This window comes from Anolis sagrei, chromosome 9 (genome assembly GCF_037176765.1).
Source record: "Anolis sagrei isolate rAnoSag1 chromosome 9, rAnoSag1.mat, whole genome shotgun sequence".
NCBI classification, from domain to species: domain Eukaryota; kingdom Metazoa; phylum Chordata; class Lepidosauria; order Squamata; family Dactyloidae; genus Anolis; species Anolis sagrei.
This window is the reverse complement of record NC_090029.1, coordinates 33,110,690-33,134,160: the sequence shown is the minus strand read 5'-3', so window position 1 is coordinate 33,134,160 and position 23,471 is coordinate 33,110,690. Positions and strand designations below refer to the sequence as shown.

The 23,471-nt window shown below is 44.6% G+C and overlaps 1 protein-coding gene across 1 annotated transcript in view; it reads right to left on the bottom strand.

The window, feature by feature from the left end:
- ADAMTSL3 (ADAMTS like 3) overlaps positions 1 to 23,471 on the bottom strand; it is a 218,405-nt gene that overhangs the window by 15,387 nt on the left and 179,547 nt on the right. Inside the window, exons 21-25 of the mRNA XM_067471432.1 lie at positions 16,192 to 17,287; positions 13,913 to 14,040; positions 13,545 to 13,673; positions 4,615 to 4,797; positions 1,749 to 1,868 (exon numbers count right to left, since the gene is read on the bottom strand). Coding sequence (XP_067327533.1) covers positions 1,749 to 1,868; positions 4,615 to 4,797; positions 13,545 to 13,673; positions 13,913 to 14,040; positions 16,192 to 17,287 — 1,656 coding nt within the window. The remainder of the gene's footprint in view (positions 1 to 1,748; positions 1,869 to 4,614; positions 4,798 to 13,544; positions 13,674 to 13,912; positions 14,041 to 16,191; positions 17,288 to 23,471) is intronic.

Genomic DNA, 23,471 nt, shown 5'->3' with positions numbered 1-23,471 from the left:
AAGTATCTAGGACTGTGTGATGTATATTATTATTATTATTATTATTATTATTATTATTATCACACGTCGGACCCTTCCCAAGTATCTAGGACTGTGTGATGTATATTATTATTATTATTATTATTATTATTATTATTATTATTATCACACGTCGGACCCTTCCCAAGTATCTAGGACTGTGTGATGTATATTATTATTATTATTATTATTATTATTATCATCACACGTCGGACCCTTCCCAAGTGTCTAGGACTGTGCAATGTATCGGCGAATAATGTGTGCAGATCCCAGTGAAGTGGCCTTCTCCAGCTGGTAGATGGGAATCTTGCCAGTGCCAATTGTGTTTAAGTGCGGGCCAAGGTCTTTAGGCACTGAACCCAGTGGGCCAATCACCACTGGGACCACCTTTACTGGCTTGTGCCAGGGTTATTCATCATCATCATCATCATCATCATCATCATCATCATAGACACAAAAGCACAGTATGTCACAGCAAACGAGATCTATATGCTGGATTTCGTATCATAAAATCACAAGTTGAACACTTCCCAAGCATCTAGGACTGTGTAATGTTTTTTCGAATGATGTGCACAGATCCAAGTCAGGCGGCCTTTTGCAATTGACAGATCGTGATTTTGTCAATGTTTATGGTTTCCAAATGCCGGCTGAGATCTTTTGGCATGGCACCCAGTGTGCCAATGACCACTGGGACCACCTGTACTGGTTTATGCCAGAGCCTTTGCAGTTTGATTTTGAGGTTGTTGTTATTATTATTATTATTATTATTATTATTATTATTATTATTAGCAATCCCCTGTCACACCTTGCTGTGGCCCACATGGGGGTTCTGTGTGAGAGGTTTGACCCAATTCTATCGTAGATGGAGTTCAGAATGTTCTTTGATTGTAATGAACTATAAATCCCAGCAACTACAACTCCCAAATGTCAAGATTCTATTTTCCCCCAACTCCACCAGTGTTCACATTTGGGCATATTGAGTATTCATGTAGAGTTTGGTCCAGATCCATCATTGTTTGGGTCCACAGTGCTCTCTGGATGTAGGTGAACTACAACTCCAAAACCAAAGGACACTGCCCACCAAACCCTTCCAGTATTTTCTCTTGGTTATGGGAGAACTGTGTGCCAAGTTTGGTTCAATTCCATTCTTGGTGAGGTTGAGAATGCTCTTTGATTGTTGGTGAACTATAAATCCCAGCAATTATAACTCCCAAATGACAAAATCATAATTTTTTGAGTGAAGGACATACATTGGGTTGTTAGGTGTCTTGTGTCCAAATTTGGTGTCAATTTGTCCAGTGGTTTTTGAGTTCTGTTAATCCCACAAACAAACATTACATTTTTATTTATATAGATTATTAATGTCCAGCCTTAACCCTTCTACATTCAAAGTATGACCACACAATTTAAAATATGCAAATATGCAAACATTAAAACAGAATTAAACATAGCAGTATAAAAAATTCATAGCTAAAGTCCATTAAAACATAACCAAAGCTAATTATTCTTTAGTGCAATGGCCAGGTGGCTTAACGGCTTGTTCTTTGACATATTCAATATTATTGCGCAGTGATGCACTTGAGTTTGTGATATTTCAAAGACTACACAGTATGCAAATGTCCATACAGTTCTGAGAAATAATACATATGGCTTAAACGACCAATAGAAAGGCAACAACTTTAGAAGACTGCCCCTTTGCCAACGTTAGTAAGTATAATTCTGAGCCGCACCTATCCGTAATAGAGCTCCAGGCACGGCGGTAATGTTGGTACCAATCCCAGATGCCATGAGGACACGCTTTCTCTTACGATCCATAGATGTCCCATTAGCAGGCTCCTGACAGTTCTGATCTAAAGTAGAAGAAAAACAAAAACAATGTGACATTTGAATCATGCAGACTGATGATGTTAAGTTAGAAACAAGCATTCTAAATACAAATAAAAGCAACGTGTGAAAAGGAGGAGGTGATGATGATCAGCTCGGACCTCCCTCTCCCTCTTGTACTGTTTTCATTGATTCCCTTGTGTTGAGAAATAATAATAACACAGCCGAACCAAAAAAAGTTTTTTTTCTTGGTGTCTGCATTTTAAAGCCTGTTCCTGGGGTTATTTGGGGTGCTGATTCAGAAAATTGCATTGGATAGACCACATCAGCTCTAGATTATAAAATGTGAGTGAGCAAATGGCAACTACTGGATGTTGTATGTTCGGTATCAGAAACTAGAGCTGATGTGGTCTAGCCAATGCCATTTTCTGACTCAGCACTCCAAATAATCCCAGGGACAGGCCTGGGGTTATTTACAGATACCCAAACCGAATTGAAAATTGACAAAATGCCAATTTGTAACCCTTTTGGTACTAATGTTGGAGAATGGTCCCTGGTCAAAGTGATCCCTGGTCAAAAAAAGGTTGGGAACCACTGATTTAGAGTAGCCAGATATTCCTTGACTACTTCTTTACCTGTTTTGGCTTGTATTTTCCCTATCACCTTGCCTGCTCCATATGGAACACTGACTTCCTTTTGGGAGAAGACTGAGGCAAAGAAGATGTTGAGCAGTTCTGCCTTTTCTCTGTTAGTATTTCACCACCTTCTCCATGCAGAAGCCCAACTGTTTCCTTGTTCATCCTTTTTCTACTAACATAACCAAAAAAATCCATTTCTATGAAAGATGACCTACACTTTGATACAAGAGCCCCAAGAGGTTGGGTCCATGTGTCCATTATGAGGCTTGAACCTCATGGGACACTCCGTTCCCAGACAAAAGTTACAAAAGCTGGATCAACACTGCCATATAATCTAGATTATCAAAACGGAAATTGTGGCAAGTTCTTGGTAGAATGGGCATACCAAATCACCTTATCTCTCTCCTGAGGAATCTGTACAAGGACCAAGTAGCAACAGTAAGAACTGACCACAGAACAACAGACTGGTTCAAGATTGGGAAAGGCGTACAGGGAATTTCAGAAAAACATTGATTTCTGCTTCATTGACTACTCTAAAGCCTTTGACTGTGTGGATCACAATAAATTGTGGCAAGTTCTTGGCGGGATGGGCATCCCAAGCCCCCTTCCCTCTCTCCTGAGGAATCTGTACAAGGACCAAGGAGCAACAGTCAGAACTGACCACGGAACAGGAGACGGGTTCAAGATTGGGAAAGGCGTACGGCAAGGCTGCATCCTCTCACCCAACCTTTTTAACGTGTATGCAGAACACATCATGCGAGGATGTGCGGGGCTTGACGAATGCAAGGCTGAGGTGAAAATGGCTGGAAGAAACATGAACAACCTTAGATATGCAGATGACACCACTCTGATGGCCGAAAGCGAGGAGAAGCTGAGGAGCCTTCTAATCAAGGTGAAAGAAGAAAGCGCAAAAGCCGGGTTGCAGCTAAGCATCAAAAAAACCAAGATTATGGCAACAAGAATGATTGACAACTGGGAAATAGAGGGAGAAAACGTGGAGGCCGTGACAGACTTTGTATTTCTAGGTGCAAAGATGACTGCAGATGCAGAGTACAGCCAGGAAATCAGGAGACGCTTCCTTCTTGGGAGGAGAGCAATGTCCAGTCTCGATAAAATAGTAAAGAGTAGAGACATCAGACTGGCAACAAAGATCTGCCTGGTCAAAGCCATGGTCTTCCCTGTAGTAACCTACGGATGTGAGAGCGGGACCTTCGGGAAGGCTGAGCGAAGGAAGAGAGATGCTTTTGAGCTGTGGTGTTGGAGGAAAGTGCTGAGAGTGCCTTGGACTGCGAGAAGATCCAACCAGTCCATCCTCCAGGAAATAAAGCCCGGCTGCTCACTGGAGGGAAGGAGACGAGAGACAAAGTGGAAATCCTTTGAATGCCACATCATGAGGAGACAGCAAAGCCTAGAGAAGGGAATGATGCTGGGGAAAGTGGAAGGCAAAAGGAAGAGGGGCCGACCAAGGGCAAGATGGATGAATGGCATCCTTGAAGTGACTGGACTGACCTTGAAGGAGCTGGGGGTGGTGACGGCTGACAGGGAGCTCTGGCATGGGCTGGTCCATGAGGTCACGAAGAGTTGGAAATGACTGAACAAATGAACAACAACATCAAAACAGATAATCCAGATTTTTAAAACGGATAATCCAGACGATCTAATTTGAACTAAATTATATGAGTCTACACTGCCATATAATCCAGTTTCAAGCAAATAATCTGGATTTTAATTGGCTACAGAGTGAACCAATTTCTGGGAAGAAAAGGGACGTGACCTCCGCAGGCAGGAGGGAAACAAAAGGCTTGAATACATGGGGTTTAGAAAGAAAGAGAAGTAAAACCAAAATAGAAGGCCTGCTCTCTAAAGTCCCCTTTCTTACTAATTACTTTGCAAGCACTAATATCGCTTTACTTCAGAGATCAGGACTCTGAAAGTATCTACAGACAGGTGAGACTGCCTGCTTCAGGAAGTGGCTGTCCACGCATGATGGAAATGTATGGCTAGAGTGAAGGTTTGGTACATCAGCCTTTTCATGGCTTTATCTCTATTTTAAAAGCTTTGGTAAAGAAGAGAAAGGAGCACAATAATTGGCCAAGAGTGTACCTGAGATTGCTACATCTGACTTTCTACTGACCAGTCAGTTGAATAATAGTTGTGGCTAGAGCTCGTCCAAGGGCGTTGCTGGCTGTGCAAGTGTAGGCGCCGGCATCGTCACAGGAAACGTTGTTCAGGAGCAACGAGCCATTCTCCACTCTTAAAAAACGGCCTCTTGGAGAAACTCTTTTCTTCAACCACATCATCTCCGGCTGGGGACGACCTGGTGGTGGAAATGTAAGACACAACGAAAATTCACAGAAATGTCAGTGGTCTTTCTTCACGTGCCCACATGCAATTGTGGTGGCAACCATCCTAAAACAGTGGGTCTCAACCTTCCTAATGCCGCGACCCCTTAATACAGTTCCTCATGTTGTGGTGACCCCCAACCAAAACATTATTTTTGTTGCTACTTCAGAACTATAATTTTGCTACTGTTATGAATTGTAAGGTAAATATCTGATATGCAGGATGCACTTTCATTCACTGGACCAAATTTGACACAAATACATGATACAATCATATTGGGGGGGGGGGTAATTTTGTCATGTGGGAGTTGTAGTTGCTGGGATTTATAGTCAACCTACAATCAAAGTGCATTCTGAACTCTATCAACAATGGAATTGAACCAAACTTGGCACACAGAACTCCCATGACCAATAGAAAATACTGGAAGGATTTGGTGGACATTGACCTTGAGGTTTGTAGTTGTAGTTCACCCACAACCAGAAAGTACCATGCACTCAAACAATGATGGACCTGGACCAAACTTGGCACCAATACTCAATAGGTCCAAATGTGAACAGTGGTGGAGTTTGGGGAAAATAAACCTTGACATTTAAGACTTGTAGTCACTGGGATTTATAGTTCACCTACAATCAAAGCACATTCTGAACCCCACCAACAATAGAAGTGGGACAAACTTCTCACACAGAACCCCCCATGACCAACAGAAAATACTGTTTTCTTATGGTCTTTGGTGACACCTCTGACACCCCCCTTGCTCCCCCCCCCGGGGTCCTGTCCCCTAGGTTGAGAAACGCTGGCTTAGAGCATCTCTTTGCCTTTTCCCACCAAAGCGGTACCTATTTATCTACTCACACTTTGTTTTCAAACTGCTAGGTTGGCAGGAGCTGGAGCTGGCAGATGGGAGCTCACCCCATCTCATGGATTCAAGCAGTTCAGCAGCACAAGGGTTTAACCCATTGCGCCACCATGTTTCCCCTAATGAACCTCCAATTCATTGCTGTATTACAATTCTAGCTTGAGAGCAGTACGTGTGAAAAAGATCTTGGAGTCCTCGTGGACAACAAGTTAAACATGAGCCAGGAATGTGATGTGGCGGGAAAAAAAAGCCAATGGGATTTTGGCCTGCATCAATAGGAGCCTAGTGTCTAGATCTAGGGAAGTGATGTTCCCCATGCTCTATTCTGCTTTGGTTAGACCACACCTAGAATATTGTGTCCAATTCTGGGCACCACAATTCAAGAGAGAGATTGACAAGCTGGAATGTGTCCAGAGGAGGGCGACTAAAATGATCAAGGGTCTGGAGAACAAGCCCTATGAGGAGTGGCTTAAGGAGCTGGGCATGTTTAGCCTGAAGAAGAGAAGGCTGAGAGGAGATATGATAGCCATGTATAAATATGTGAGAGAAATTCATAGGGAGGAGGGAGCAAGGCTGTTTTCTGCTTCCCTGGAGACTAGGATACAGAACAATGGCTTCAAACTACAAGAGAGGAGATTCCATCTGAACATGAGGAAGAGCTTCCTGTGAGAGACGTTCAGCAGTGGAACTCTCTGCCCCGGAGTGTGGTGGAGGCTCCTTCTTTGGAGGCTTTGAAGTAGAGGCTGGATGGCCATCTGTCAGGGGTGCTTTGAATGCAATATTCCTGCTTCTTGGCAGAATGGGGTTGGACTGGATGGCCCAGGAGGTCTCTTCCAACTCTTTGATTCTATGATTCTTGTTTTGAGGCCTTTTCTACCACCTGATACACCGATCTTTCAACTAAAGTTGCCAAGGATTTAATCTGGGCCTTTCTGGTTAGCAAACCATAATGCCTCCCAATAGCACTTAATTATTAACACAGCTGGAATACCCCTTTTTTTCCCCCGCAGATAATTTTTCAAAACTGCTTGACAAGAGATTTCTCCGTGACGTGGAATGATCCTTGAGAAAGGAAGTTTAACATCTCCGTCATAAGTTTAGCACTTTTCTGTCCACACCTCCAGTTTTCCCCCCAGTCTAATTTCAACCAGACTCGGAACTAATGATTTTCATGGAAAATAAAACTGTGTATGTATGTGTGTGTGTGTATATATATATATATAAAACATCAGAAAGGAAAATCACTCTTAACAGGGTTGTCACAGATCACAGACAGTGGCTGCTTTCAACTCAAAAGCCCGTTTTCTATAGATTAACCAAAATCTAAAATCAACAACATAATAGAAAGAATAATTTAAATGACAGATACTATAAACATTGCTTAATTCCTACTTGGAGAACTCTTGAACATGGGAAGGGATTACGTTTCAAGCCAGATCTCCCTTTGTGGTTGCAGTCAAAATACTTTCAGTCAGAGTTTTGGCACCTTCTCATAACAGAGTCTTTCTATGCTATATTTTCCAAAAGCTGGTCTTGAGGATCTCCTTGCACTGCATATATATTAAGGAAACAATGCAAGAACGGCTTGGATTAGTCAAAATTATTTCCAAAGAATAAAAAGTGGCAGGAAAGTTATGAAGACTGCGGTCCCTCTGATTCTATGCACCACCTCCCAAACCTGAAATGAAAGGAGAAGTCTCTACCTTTGTTTGTCTTTATGTGTCTCATTGCCTTCGCAGAAGCATACACGAAGCTTGGCCTGTCACTGAACATCGAGAAAACCAAAGTGCTGTTCCAGCAGTCACCAGCCATCCCCTCCCCAATGCCAGAGATACAACTTAATGGTGTAACATTAGAAAATGTTGACCATTTCCGCTCCCTTGGCAGCCACCTCTCCACCAAAGTCAACATCGACACCAAAATACAACACCGCCTGAGCTCTGCAAGTGCAGCATTTTCCCGAATGAAGCAGAGAGTGTTTGAGGACTGGGACATCCGTAGGGAGACCAAGGGGCTTGTCTATAAAGCTATTGTCCTCTCAACCCTGCTCTATGCCTGCGAAACGTGGACTGTCTACAGACGTCACATGCAACTCCTGGAACGATTCCAGCACTGCTTCCGGAAAATCCTGCAAATCTCTTGGGAAGACAAACGGACAAACGTCAGCGTGCTGGAAGAAGCAAAGACCACCAGCATTGAAGCGATGGTCCTCCGCCATCAACTGCGCTAGGCTGGCCACCTTGTCCGGATGCCTGACCACCGTCTCCCAAAGCAGTTGCCCTACTCTGAACTTAAGAACGGAAAACGGAATGTTGGTGGACAGGAAAAGAGATTTAAAGATGGCCTCAAAGCCAACCTTAAAAACTCTGGCATAGACAGTGAGAACTGGGAAGCCCTGGCCCTTGACCGCTCCAGCTGGAGGTCAGCTGTGATCAGCAGTGCTGCAGAATTCGAGGAGGCACGAGTGGAGGGTGAAAGAGAGAAAAGTGCCAGGAGGAAGGCGCGTCAAGCCAACCGGGACCACCTTCCACCTGGAAACCAATGCCTTCACTGTGGGAGAAGATGCGGGTCAAGAATAGGGCTCCACAGCCACCTACAAACCCACAAAAATAGTCATCAAGGAAGACCATCTTACTCGTCCAACGAGGGATCGCCTAAGTAAGTAAGTCTCATTACATTGTGACAAGGCATTGAATGTTTGCCGGTATTTACACTGTAATCTGCTCTGAGTCCCCACCGGGAGAAGAGCAGAATATAAATAAAGTGTTGTTGTTATTGTTGTTGTTGTGCTTAAAAATAAATATTCACCAACTTTCAAAGAGCTGTAAAGTATTACACATCATAAAATGTTCTGCTAAATAACTATTCATTTCTCTCTCCCTCAAACTATTCTAGGATTTTAATAAGTATTTTCTATTTTCTATACATTTGAAGCCACATTATACCTATAGGGAATAGTATCTTATTTTTTTTAAATAAAATCTATATTTCAAAATCAGTGTGATCCATTTCTGAAATTCCAGATTCAAACTTGAGTTTTCCCCAGAAGTGTTTCGTCAATGTCAAAAAGGAGGAGTCATGGCCAGTTTATGTTCAGAAAAGCCAACAAACTTGACTATTGGGTTGCTGAGAATTTTCTGGGCTGTATGACCATGTTCCAGAAGGTCTGTTGGAAACTAGGAAAGTGAAGTTTATATATTTGTGACCTCATAGACCTCACAACCTCTGAGGATGCCTGACATTGATGTGTGCGAAACGTCAGGAGAGAATGCTTCTGGAACATGGCCATACAGCCCAGAAAACTCACAGCAATCCAGTGATTCCGGCCATGAAAGCCTTAGACAACACAGCATGGCTATTGCATAAAGGATCTCAATGGATTGTGCTATGAAAATCAGAAATTAAAAAAAGATTCAAGATATGATACACTTTCAGGAAATATCTCCATTTAAGAATATTCCATCATTTAAAAAAGGAATGCAATTTGGTATCATTGCACTTCTAGATTTTTATCAGTAGATGGTGCACTGAGCACATTATTATACAGTATAACCGGTTTTCGGTAATGATTTCCACTTTATTTCATTAATGCTGCACTCAAGTATTTGCTTATTTTTAAAATGTAGTATCATTCTGCATCCATGATACAAAAAAAACAAGCATTGAGATATATACATATAGAGAGGGGGCTATGTATGCAACATATAGAGCTCCTGGGTAGTGCAGCAGGTTAAACCGCTGACCTGCTGAACTTGCTGACCGAAAGGTTGGCAGTTCAAATCCAGGGAGCAGGGTGAGCTCCTGCTGTCAGCCCCAGCTTCTGCCAACCTAGCAGTTTGAAAACATGCAAATGTGAGTAGATCAATAGGGAAGGTAATGGCACGCCATGAAGTCATGCCGGTCACATGACCATGGGGGTGTCTATGGACAACGCTGGCTCTTCAGCTAAGAAATGGAGATGAGCACCACCGCCCAGAGTCGGAGATGACTCGACTTAATGTCATTATTAATATTATTATTACTATTATGTTTATTTATATGGAGCCCTCAGTGGCACAGCAGGTTAAACTAACCAGCAGAACTAACAGGGACACACTCCCCCTGTCAAGCTCCCGGTGAAGATCATCTACCAAGGCGACCAAGGTTGTCTCAATTCCATGTCCCAGCCTAAAGCCAGACTGTGCCGGATCTAGATAATCAGTGTCTACCAGAAATCCCTGGAGTTGTGCTGCCACCATACGTTCCTCTGAGTTTAAGATCTGCTGGGGAGGCCCTGCTCTCGGCCCCACCTTTATCACAAGTGAGACTGGTGGGGACGAGGGACAGGGCCTTCTCGGTGGTGGCCCCTCGCCTGTGGAATGCACTCCCCAGGGAGATTAGTTCATCAACATCCCTCCTCTCCTCTCCTTCAGAAGAGGAGAGCCATTCGGCAGTGGAACTCTCTGCCCCGGAGTGTGGTGGAGATTCCTTCTTTGGAAGCTTTTAAGCAGAGGCTGGATGGCCATCTGTCAGGGGTGATTTGAATGCAATATTCCTGCTTCTTGGCAGAATGGGGTTGGACTGGATGGCCCATGAGGTCTCTTCCAACTCTTTGATTCTATGATTCTATGAAGCTAAAAACCTGGATGTGGGACCAGGCCTTCGGGTAATCTGGCAGATGAACAAAGACAACCAAATGACGACCAGAGTAGGAAAGGACAATGACGATGCTAGATGGGATTACGGATTATGAATTGGCGAACGTTGACCACAAGATGATTTTATTGCTGCTATTGTACTGTTTTGATTGTTTTAACTAGTTATAACTGTTGACATTATATGGTAAATTTGTGTATTGTATTTTGTGAATTGTTAGGTATCGAATTGTGCCTTTTGTAAGCCGCCCTGAGTCCTCCCTAGGGGGTTGAGAAGGGCGGGCTTAGTCCCCCCCCCCCAGGGGGTTGAGAAGGGCGGGGTAGAAGCACCCCAAATAAATAAATAAATAAATAAATAAATAAAATTAAACTGCTGAACTTGCTGACTGAATCCAGGGAGTGGGGTGAACTCTCACTGTTAGCCACAGTTTCTGCCAACCTAGCAGTTCAAAAACATGCAAATGTGAGAATATCAATACCTTCTACGGGAAGGTAACAACGTTCCATACAGTCATGCTGGCCACATGATCTTGGAGGTGTCTACAGACAACGCCGGCTCTTTGGCTTAGAAATGGAGAAGAGCACCACCCCCCAGAGTCGGACACAACAAGACTTGGTTGTTGTAGGTTTTTTCGGGCTATATGGCCATGGTCTAGAGGTATTCTCTCCTGACGTTTCGCCTGCATCTATGGCAAGCATCCTCAGAGGTAGTGAGGTGAACTCGCTACCTCTGAGGATGCTTGCCATAGATGCAGGCGAAACGTCAGAAGAGAATGCCTCTAGACTATGGCCATATAGCCTGAAAAAACCTACAACAACCCAGTGATTCCGGTCATGAAAGCTTTCGACAATACATACAACTAGACTTAACGTCAAGGGGAAACCTTTACCTTTACGACTATGTAACATACAAACAAAGCTTGGAAAATATATTTTTTGAATAGGGAATTCTGTTATTTGCAGACTAAGAAGTAACTTTGAGAGCTCTATCTGTATATAAATATACCAAGGAATCATCCAAACCTTTCCAAAACCTTTGGGATTTTATTTCTACTCATGGATCACACACATGTAGCTCACAAATGCTTTCAATGCTCCTTGCCACTGAGTAGAATTATGTACCCTGAAGAAAGAAGGAGGAGGAACTGATTCCATTCCATTTTAATACAACAAGGCACTCAAATAGCAATGGTCAGCTCTTAAAGCATTCTGAAGCAGACTGCCCTTTTGCAGGGGGGAAAAAACCCCCAAAATAGCCAATATTAAGACTGCATTGCTAACATTATTGAACACTAAGAGTGTAACTAAGACAGTTGAATGTGAGAGGAGGGTTGCCGCTCTCTGCTCAGTTGCCAAAGGAGAGCTGGAAAACATGACTTCACCACATCAATGCCCTTGGTACGGACAGAGAACAACCGAGACACATGTCCCAATATCCGTCGGTCTGGCGCCACTATTTTAACAAGTTATTTGTAGAACTATGTGCAAGCACATATTTCTATCATTACTTTTGGTCCTCTCGATGTAGTCAATTCCCTCACCCCCCACTTTTTGGGTAGCAATGTATGGAAAAATACAAATTCCACCACCACCTTCAAAAGCAATAAAATGGAAATGTACCGACTTATTTTTAACAATTTATTTTCAGTCACTTGGAGTTTTGACTATTTCCAAGTATGATTAAGAAACTGGTTTATACCTATACTAAATTGATTTTGAAGAAGCAAAAGAAGGAAGGATGAAAAGGAGGGAAGGGTAGATGGAAGGAAGAAAAGGAAGGAAAGGATAAAGGAAAGACAAAAGGAAGGAAAGACAAAAGAGAAGGAAGGAAAGAGAAAGGAGAGATTGTCTACTAAACATACTTGGGATGGGTGGGTAGAGCAGCTGCATTACAGTGGTTCTCCAGCTGTGGGTCCCCAGATGTTTTGGTCTTCAACTCCCAGAAATCCTAACAGCTAGTAAACTGGCCGGGACTTCTGGGAGTTGTAGGCCAAAACATCTGGGGACCCACAGGTTGAGAACCACTGTTAGAGATGATCCTGCTAGCAGCCTGGCCGCTGCATTTTCGGCCATCCGAATCTTCTGGTTGTTGACTTCGGAAGGCCGGCATATAAGGCATTGCAATAGTCCAACCTAGTGGTAACTGTTGCGTGGATTACTGCTGCCAATGCTTCTACCGAAAGCATTGCCTTGCCTGGCAAAGATGAGAAAAGGCCTGCTTCCTTATGGCAGTGATCTGGGCCTCCATCGTCAGCGATGAGTCCAACACAACCCCAAGACTTTGAACAGTGGCAGACGGAACCAGAGCTTCCCCATCGAAATCAGGCAGAAACTGGGTTAATTCTGGCGGCTGGCCAGGACAGAGGATCTCAGTTTTAGCAGGATTCACTTTTAGTCTGCTCACTCGCAGCCAACTCATCACTGCTTCCAAACACAGCCTAAAGTTCTCAGGAATCGCGGTGGTTGTCCCAGGTTCAAGACACAAGAGTAGCTGGGTATCATCTGCATACTGGTAGCACTCTAGGCCAAAGCTCCGCACCAGTCCAGCAAGTGGCCGGATGTAGATGTTAAATAGTAGGGGCAAGAGGATGGCACCCTGGGGAACTCACTCCACAGCAAACGCAGGAGCTCTCAGAGCTTTGGCCTGACCACTCCACACTCTGTCTCCGGTCCCGGAGGAACGAATTGAACCATTTCAGGGCTAAACCTCGTACACCAGGCATAGCCAATAGATGAATCAGCAAGTCATGGTCCACGGTGTCGAATGCAGCTGTGAGGTCCAAGAGTACCAATAGCGCTGATCCGTCTTGGTCTAACTGACGACGAATTTCGTCAGTAATAGCTACCAAGATGCTATTATTGGGACTTGTTAGTAGATTATTCCAAAAATATAACATTAAAGGTTTCGACCTTTGCAGTCACAGGCCAAAATATCTGAGCAAAATTAATACAGTCTACAGCGGAGGCTAGAAATGGAAATGGAGATAGTTTGGAATGATACAGATCAGACATTGTTATTGTTATCATGTCACTGCTAGTGCAATTTTAAATAACTAGTATATGGAATAAGTTTTAATGTTTATATTGGAAAGTGCTTATTGTACTTTTAAAGGTTGTATACTATTTGATGTTATGGCCTATGGCTGGTACAATAAACCATTCATTCATTCATATATTCATTCATTCATTGATGTTCACCAAAGAACAAAACGTAACGCTTGCATACTCTACCTTTCACGGGACATTTCAGCATAATGTTTACTCCCGTTCTTGCCAGGATAGTCCCTCCAACTACTGCAGAAATGTTCTGAAGTGCAAAGGTTGTGATATTCCTTACTGAAGACAATATGGCAGGAGGTTCTACAGAAGAAAGAGAAGCATTACATGAAGAGAAATAAAGCACTTTTGCCAGACATTTTAACTTTTTGTCATATTCCAGGGTGACCAAAAAAAGAATCTTGGAGAGGTACAATGCAAAGGAAAGGTGACTATTTACTACTTGCTTCCATGAAAGAAAACATCTCGAAAACCCAAGGTACAGAAAGAGTCACGTGATTTTAAAAACTGAGAGATTGCCAAAAGAAGAGCACAAAATCTACCTGCATAAAACAGGGAAGATGTTCCCGTATCAGAACCAAAGTCATTCTTCACTGTGCACTGATAAATCCCCATATCTTTCCTGGTGGGATTCAAGATCTGGATTTTGTTACTGGCTTCCATAACCACTCTGCAGAAGATTGAAAAGAAAATGTAAGATTTAGGAACAATGGCTTCGAACTACAAGAGAGGAGATTCCATCTGAACATTAGGAAGAACTTCCTGACTGTGAGAGCCGTTCAGCAGTGGAACTCTCTGCCCCGGAGTGTGGTGGAGGCTCCTTCTTTGGAAGCTCTTAAACAGAGGCTGGATGGCCATCTGTCGGGGGTGATTGGAATGCAATATTCCTGCTTCTTGGCAGAATGGGGTTGGACTGGATGGCCCATGAGGTCTCTTCCAACTCTTTGATTCTATGATTCTAATGGGCTTTGACAACAATTTATATGTAATAAAATAATAATAATAATAAAGTAAAATAATACATCTATATAAATAAAAATGTAATGTTCGTTTGTGGGATTAACAGAACTCAAAAACCACTGGACGAATTGACACCAAATTTGGACACAAGACACCTAACAACCCAATGTATGTCTTTCACTCGAAAAAACTGATTTTGTCATTTGGGAGTTGTAGTTGCGGGGATTTACAGTTCATCTACAATCAAAGAGCATTCTGAACCCCACCAATGACGAAATTGAACCAAACTTGGCACACAGAAATCCCATGACCAACAGAAAATACTGGAAGGGTTTGGTGAGCATTGACCTTGAGTTTGGGAGTTGTAGTTCACGTACATCCAGAGAGCACTGTGGATTCAAACAATGATGGATCTGGACCAAACTCTACATGAATACTCAATATGTCCAAATGTGAACACTGGTAGAGTTTGGGAAAAATAGAATCTTGACATTTGGGAGTTGTAGTTGCTGGGATTTATAGTTCACCTACAATCACAGAGCATTTTGAATCCCACCAACGATAGAATTGGGCCAAACCTCCCACACAGAACCCCCATATGAGCCACAGCAACATGTGGCAGGGGACAGCTAGTCTATATAAATAAAAATGTAATGTCAGTTTGTGGGATTAACAGAACTCAAAAACCACTGGGGAAATTGACACCAAATTTGGACACAATGCACCTCTCAGGCCAACGAGTGACCATCACTCATAAAAACACTGAAAAACACAGCAGAAGAGACTTAAAAAGCAAAAAACAAACAAACATTACAACACATGCACAAAACCACATATATACACAAACACACATAAATACACAAATATATACACACGTATACTCATAACTCACAAAACACAAACACAGACTGGGCCACAGCAACGCGTGGCAGGGGGTGGCTAGTGTAATAATAAAAAGAGAGTAAAATAATAAATATAATAACAATAATAATTAGAGTAAAATAATACATGTAATAATAAAAATAGAGTAAAATAATAAATTTAATAAATAATAATGATAATAATAATAATGAATAGAGTAAAATAATAAATGTAATAGAAATAATAGTAATAGAGTAACATAGTAAATAACTTTGGCTCGAATATAAGCCGAGGGGGGCTTTTTCAGCCTTGAAAAAAGGCTGGAAAACTCGGCTTATTCTCGAGTATATACGGTAATTCAGCAAGTAAAAAGAATCACATGAAACTGGGTTGTAGGTTTTTTCGGGCTATATGGCCATCGTCTAGAGGCATTCTCTCCTGACATTTTGCCGCATCTATGGCAAGGATCCTCAGAGCATCCCCAACACCAACGGCCACTCTGGGACTAGAAGAAAGAAGGGGAGCCGGGAGGACATTGCCATCTTGTCCCCTGTGACATCAGTGCCCCTCCCCTAGCAATAATGTAATATTATGTAGTACTAGTGTTATGAATGAAGTTATAGTACTATGCTAGTTATGTATTATGTAGTATGTTGTATGTACTTATGACTTGTAAGCCGCTCTGAGTCCCCTTCGGGGTGAGAAGGGCGACATATAAATGCCGTAAATAAATAAATAAATAAATAAATAGTGAGGTCTGTTAGAAGTAGGAAAAAGGGTTTATATATCTGTGGAATGACCAGGGGTGAGACAAAGGACTCTTGTCTGCTGGAGCTAGGTATGAATGTTTCACCTTGATTAGCATATAATGGCCTGACAGTGCCTAGAGCAAACATTTGTTGAGAGGTGATTAGATGTCCTTGTTTGTTTCCTCTCTGTTGTACATTAATCACATAAAACACTGAGAAAAAGAAGTGTGAATAGAGGTCATTTTACTTACTTTTCAGATAACGTTAAGTCTGTTCCATCTTTTGTCCAAATGTAATTAAGGTTGCTAACCCCAACTGTTTCGCAAAGTAAACTGATGAACTGGACGTCCTTTGTCAGAAAAAGGGTACTCCCAACATGGACAGTGATCGTTTTGTTTGAATACACCTTTGGCCCTTCTCTCGGCTTTACAATAACCGGGATCTTTTGGCTGGTTGTCACAGAACTGCCCTGAGGCTTTGTGCTGAGATTGTCAAACAGATCTGGAGACTTGCCAGCTTTCCGAGACGGTAACATCTCTTCTTGTGGCTCCTTCGGTTTTTCGGCAATGACTTGTGGAGGTTTGGCCACTTCGGCAATCAACTGATAGATGAGTTGGGAAACCAAGTCGTCGTTGAGTTCTCCGGCTTCGACAAGATGACTCAGATTCTTAATCAGCTCCTCAAAATGTACTGTATCCATACTGTAAGCCCCAGGAAGGACAGAGGCCTCCAGTCGTTTGTTTCTGAATTCACGGGAGTCATATTCTTCCGCTGAATTTTTTGCATGAGCTTCAAGACGTTGCAGGGAAGGCTGGTCATTGACTTGGCCGTCGCCCACATACTGCTCACTCTTCTGGCTCCACAGTTGCCACATCTGGTTCATTTTATGCCACTTTGCTCCAAACCTGTTGGCTTCGTTATGTTCGGTGCTACTGCTCCCATCGGTGGGCTTTCTAAAAGTGGGTGGTTCTATGAGCTTGTTGTCTGTGCCAATGAGTTTCAGTACAAACACTTCCTGCACGGAGCCTGCAACACACTTGTACACTCCAATATCCGAAGCCTCGAGACTGTTGATCTTGAGTGACCCCGATTTGGTGACACCAAGCCTCTTAGAGATTTGAATATGCTGCCCATCTTTCTCCCACTGGATAAGAGACTTCTGGAATCTTCGGACTGGGCATTTGATGATGACGGATGTTTTGGGAAGCAGATATGCTCGGCTTCCGATAGTGAAAGCAATGCGTTTCTCTTGCCTGGTCTGTATGTAGACTCTGGAGATGCCGAGAATCTGTGGCCCAGGAGGGGCATACTTCCCAAAAAGTTTAGATTTTGTTTCTTGCTTCATCTCTGAAATGACAAACAAAGACTGAGGGGGGGAAAACATATTGTATCTCTATTCAGCAAAATCATCTCTTTTTTACTGCTCAAGCAGGGAGCTTTGAGATGGTAGAACAGAAGCTTTCTGAAGCTCTAGATCAGTGGTTCTCAACCTTCTTAAAGCCATGACCCCTTAATACAGTCCCTCATGTTGTGGTGACCCCCAACCATAATATTGTTTTTGTTGCTACTTCATAACAGTCATTTTACTACTGTCATAAATCATGATGTAAATATCTGATATGCAGGATGCATTTTCATTCACTGGACCAAACTGGGCACAAATACCCGATACACCCAGATGTGAATGCTAGGGGGGTTGGGGGAAGAATTGATTTTGTAACTTATAATCAAAGAGCATTCTGAACTCCTCCAGCAATGGATTTGAACCAAACTTGGCTCCTATGACCAATGGAAAATACTGGAAGGGTTTGATGGGCATTGACCTTGAGTTTGGGAGTTGTAGTTCACCTATATCCAGAGAGCACTGTGGACTCATGCAATGGTGGATCTGGACCAAACTTGGCACGAATACTCAATATGCCCAAATGTGAACACTGGTGGAATCTGGGGAAAATAGATCTTGACATTTGGGAGTTGTAGTTGCTGGGATTTATAGCTCATTACAATCAAAGAACATTCTGAACTCCATCTACGATAGAATTGGCTCAAACTTCCCACATGGAATCCCCATAATCATCAGAAAATACTGTGTTTTCTTACGGTCTTTGGCGACCCCTCTGACACCCCCTCGCGACCCCCTCAGGGGTCCCGACCCCCAGGTTGAGAAACACTGCTCTAGGTGCTCTCACTGCCTATTACAGGGAAAACCAGCTGATCCCCAACCCATCTAAAACACAGACATGTGCCTTTCATCTCAAGAAAAGAGAGGCATCCCGAGCTCTGAAGATCACCTGGGAAGGAATCCCACTGGAGCATTGCAGCGCACCCAAATACCTGGGAGGAGTCACTCTGGATCGTGCTCTGACCTACAAGAAGCATTGCCTGAACATCAAGCAAAACATGAAAGCTCACTGGCACAACCTGGGGATCACAACCAGATACAGTGAAGACATCTGCCCTTGTGCTGTGCTACTCTGCTGCTGAGTATGCATGCCCAGTGTGGAACACATCTCACTACGCTAAAACAGTGGATGTGGCTCTTAATGAGACATGTCGCATTATCACAGGGTGTCTGCGCCCTACACCACTGGAGAAATTACACTGCTTAGCCGGTATTGCACCACCTGACATCCGCCGGGAAGTAGCAGCCAATAATGAAAGGACCAAGGCAGAGACATCTCCAGCTCATCCCCTGTTTGGGTATCAGCCAGCACGTCAACGACTTAAATCAAGAAATAGTTTTCTAGGATCTACAGAGACACTCGCTGGAACACCTCAGCAAGCGAGAGTCCAAAAGTGGCAGGCTCAAACCCAGAACCTCAACCAATGGCTGATACCAAATGAGAGACTCCCCCCTGGGCACACAGAGGACTGGGCGAACAGACTGCGTTCTGGCACCACGAGATGCAGAGCTAACCTTCAGAAATGGGGCTACAAAGTGGAATCCACGACATGTGAGTGCAGAGAAGAGCAAACCACTGATCACCTGCTGCAATGCACCCTGAGCCCTGCCACATGCACCATGGAGGACCTCCTTGCGGCAACACCAGAGGCACTCCAAGTGGCCAAATACTGGTCAAAGGACATTTAATCAACTACCAAACCCACAAATTTTGTATAACCGGGATCCGGTTCCGGTTCCGGTGGGCAAACAGCTGTAAGATCTCAAGCTGTGCCAGCTGAGGAGTTAATCGAGCGAAATCTAAGGTGATCAATTCCCCAACCCTCCCAGTGTAAGGAGATTTGGATCTGGAACAACTAGGGGTCTTGAATGAGACCTTAATGGTCCAAATCGGCCTGAGGGAAGAGAAAGAGGCTGCGGGGCAACGAGGTAGAGCGCCGCCATTACATCTCGGCAAGCTCCCTCAGAAATAATATCCTACCTGATAACTAGGACCCTGGTATTGCCTCTGCAGGGTCCTAGCTTCCTTCCCTGGCAGAGATTGAAGCTCTCCCTGCCTATCTGCCTCATTTAATCAGGGAGGAGGCGGGGGGAGCTCAGGTCGACTGCTGCCTCTGCTGAGCCAAGGGAAACTCCTGCGCCAGTACTCCGGCTGGCAGCTTCTCCTTTGACATCGCAGGGAGGGGGAGAAATGCCCGCTAGCCCCTGCGAATAGCTTTCATCTGCCATCAGGGGAGTTGAGACACACCGCAGGCCTGCCGAGGTGACGCTCCTCCATTTGGCCCTCCTTCCTGTCGGGCCCATACCATCAGAGGCAGCCGAAGCTTGAAGCACTCCGCGGGCCCACCAAAAAGAGGCTTGGCCTGGCCTACAGAAGAGGAGTCTCCATTACATCACCACGAGGCTGCCCACCCGCCTCTCTGGATCCAGCGTTTTGGTCAGCGTCTGTTATTGCTGCCATCGAACTCATAGGAACATTCGACATCTGCCAACACTGCCATCTCTGGCTAGAGGTGTAAATAACAGCAATACTATCCACTGCCATCGAACTCATAGGAACATTCGACATCTGCCAACACTGCCATCTCTGGCTGGAGGTGTAAATAACAGCAATACTATTCATTGCCATCGAATTCATAGGAACATTCGACATCTGCCAACACTGCCATCTCTGGTGGGAGGTGTAAAGAACAGCAATTTATCCATTCTGCTGCAGGAAATGGTGCTACGCTTTTCAGCCATTGCCCACGTTATAAAGACCATCTCCCACTAACTGCACCATCTCTTCTCCTTGGACAGTCGAGAAGATACGGGGTCCGGGCTGAGGGTGCCGGTTTGCTCGTTCACGGGCTCTGCAGCTGGGTCCTTTGTTTTGATTCGACTGCCCTAGTTGAGTGACTTTAGGAATCGACGAGGGCACTGCTCTGTTAAAGCACTTTAACCCAGCACTTTAAGTCTGTTGGCCCTATTAGTACTGTGTCTTAGATAATATCAAGTATTACTGTTAAGCACTTTAACCCAGCACTTTAATTTTGTTGGCCCTATCAGTACTGTGTCTTAGATAATATCAAACATTGCACCGCTAGCCTGCACTTTAATCCGTCTGGTTTTGCCTGGTCCCAAACCATCATTACTGCTGCTAGACTGATTGCACTACAGCACTCTAGACAAACGTTGTGATTTATCTGGCCTTAAGTCCTTGCTGTGATTTACCATCTGTTTCGCGACAGCGCCCTCTCTGGCTGGAAGTGCAATAACACCTACCTTTTGGAGTCACTGCCCACAATATATAAGACCAACTCCCTCTGACTTCCATCAGATTCTCTGGACGGCCAAGAAGAACTAGGGACCTGGCCAAGGGGTGCCGGCTTGCTGTCCACGGGCCCTAGAAGTGGGGTCCTTGTTTTGATTGGCCCACTCTAGTGGAATGACATTGGGACATCTATGTGGGCACAGACCTTGAGCTACTGAATTATTAAGCACTTTAGTCCAGCACTGAGACCAAATGGGTCACTAGAATCTGAGCCATAGAAAGTCATTCAGTTCTGTAATCTAGCACTTTAATCCTGCACTTTAGTCTGCCTGGGTTGCCATAAGCTATTAACTGGTTCAGAGCCAACAAGCTGCTGTGAGGTGTGGTATTATAGCACTGTAGCGCTTTACTACAGCACTGTGAATTTCAAAATCGCCTGATGTCATCGCAGTTGTCATTTTTGGTAACGCTGATAGTCCTCTCTGTTAATACTACTCAAATGCACTTTACTGGAAGCAAGGATGGGGCGGACCCTAGGGGTTTAGAGTTTTATAACCACAACAATGTCTGTTATGATTATTATGCATTAACATCTGATACCGCAAGTGAGGAAGTGAGAGGGAACTCCCCTGGGACGGATGGTTCTATGGGTGTGGGGGCTGCTATAGAGGTGGTGACAGGTAGAGGAAGATACGGGAAAGGGAGAACAAACTACTCAATCCGATCCAAAATTTTCAGCAATAATTTGGCAAACCTAAAATGCTCTAAGAATGTAAGACAAAAACAAATCCGGCCCAAAATTTACAATAGAACATTGGCAATCCCAAAGATTACCCATATTACAACTTCACAATCAATTCGGCCTGAAAATAATAGGAATATATTGGCGATTCCAAAAAAAAATCCTCCCGACAAGATACAACTGAGATGTCAGGATGGTGGTCCTTCTGGGCTAAGGGTGGTGCTGTTCAATGCCAGGTCGGTAAATGGGAAGTCCTCCATTATTCGAGATCTAATTCAGGAGGAACAGGCCGACCTGGCATGTATAACGGAGACCTGGCTGGATGAGGGGGGAGGTGTGAACCTCTCCCAGCTTTGCCCGCCAGGTTACTCTGTCCAGCACCAGCCAAGGCCCGGAGGGCGGGGAGGAGGAGTGGCAGTGGTCTATAAGGTTTGTATTCCCCTAATCAGGTGCCCCATCCCACAATCATCTACATTTGAGTGTGCCGGCTTCAGGTTAGGTGACCGGGACAGGATAGGGATTCTGTTAGTGTACCGACCACCCCGCTGCACGACAGTCTCCCTTCCTGAGCTAGCAGGAGTGGTCTCGGACATGGCGTTGAGCTCCCAGCGGCTTATAGTCCTGGGGGATTTCAATGTTCATGCCGAGACTGCTCTGTCAGGTGCAGCTCAGGACTTTATGGCCACCATGACAACCATGGGCCTGTCCCAACTAGTATCTGGTCCCACCCATATCGCTGGGCACACACTGGATTTGGTCTTTTCGCAGGGATGGGGTGATAGTATCGGGGTGGAGGAGCTAACCATCGCTCCTTTGTCATGGACCGATCACCACCTGATTAGGTTTAGACTGACTGCTCCTCCCAACCTCCGCAGGGGTGGTGGACCCATTAGAATGGTCCGCCCCAGGAGACTTATGGATCCTAGTGGTTTCCTGACGGCTCTTGGGGAATTTCCCACCTCCCTGGCTGGCGACCCTGTCGATGCCTTGGTCTCTCACTGGAACACCGAGATGACTAGGGCAATCGACACAATCGCTCCAGAACGCCCCCTCTCGAGTAACCGAGCTAACCCGGCTTCTTGGTTTACTGAGGAGCTGGCAGCAATGAAGCGAAAGAAGAGGTGGCTAGAGCGCGTGTGGCGCAGTAACCCGACTAAATCAACCCAAACACATCTGAATACCTTCTTAAGGTCCTACGGTGTGGCAATAGAGGCAGCACAAAAAACATCTTTCGCGGCTAATATTGCATCTGCGAAGAATCGTCCAGCTGAGCTCTTTCGAGTTGTCAGGGGTCTGTTAAATCCGCCGAAAAGCGAGATCCCTGACAACTCTGGAGCTCGCTGTGAAGCGTTTGCTCGATTTTTCGTAGATAAAATTGGGCGGATTCGGTCGGGTTTTGACACCACTTTACCTGCAGTCTCTGAGAATGTAACGAGAGCATCTGCTTGTCAAGTTTTGTTGGATTCTTTTCAATTAGTTCAGCTTGAGGATGTGGACAGGATCCTTGGAGAGGTGCGGCCTACCACATGCATCCTAGACCCCTGTCCATCCTGGCTTATAAAAGAAGCCAGAGGGGGTTTGGCGGAGTGGGTGAAGGTGGTGGTTAATGCCTCCTTACAGGAGGGCAAGATTCCAGCGAGTCTAAAACAGGCTATTATCAAACCGCTGTTGAAAAAACCATCACTGGACCCCACTCAATTAGACAACTATCGGCCAGTTTCCAATCTCCCCTATTTGGGCAAAGTCCTGGAACGTGTGGTGGCAGCTCAACTCCAGGGATTTCTGGTAGACACTGATTATCTTGATCCGGCACAGTCTGGCTTTAGACCGGGACATGGAACGGAAACAGCCTTGGTCGCCTTGGTAGATGATCTGCGCAGGGAACTGGACAGGGGGAGTGTGTCCCTGTTAGTTCTCCTGGACCTCTCAGCGGCCTTCGATACCGTCGATCACGGTATCCTTCTGGGACGACTCACAGAAATGGGACTTGGGGGTACTGCTTTGCAGTGGCTCCGGTCATTTCTTGAGGGACGGTCCCAGAAGGTGTTACTGGGTGACACCTGTTCGGCTCCACAACCATTGTCGTGTGGAGTCCCTCAGGGATCTATTCTGTCCCCAATGTTGTTTAACATCT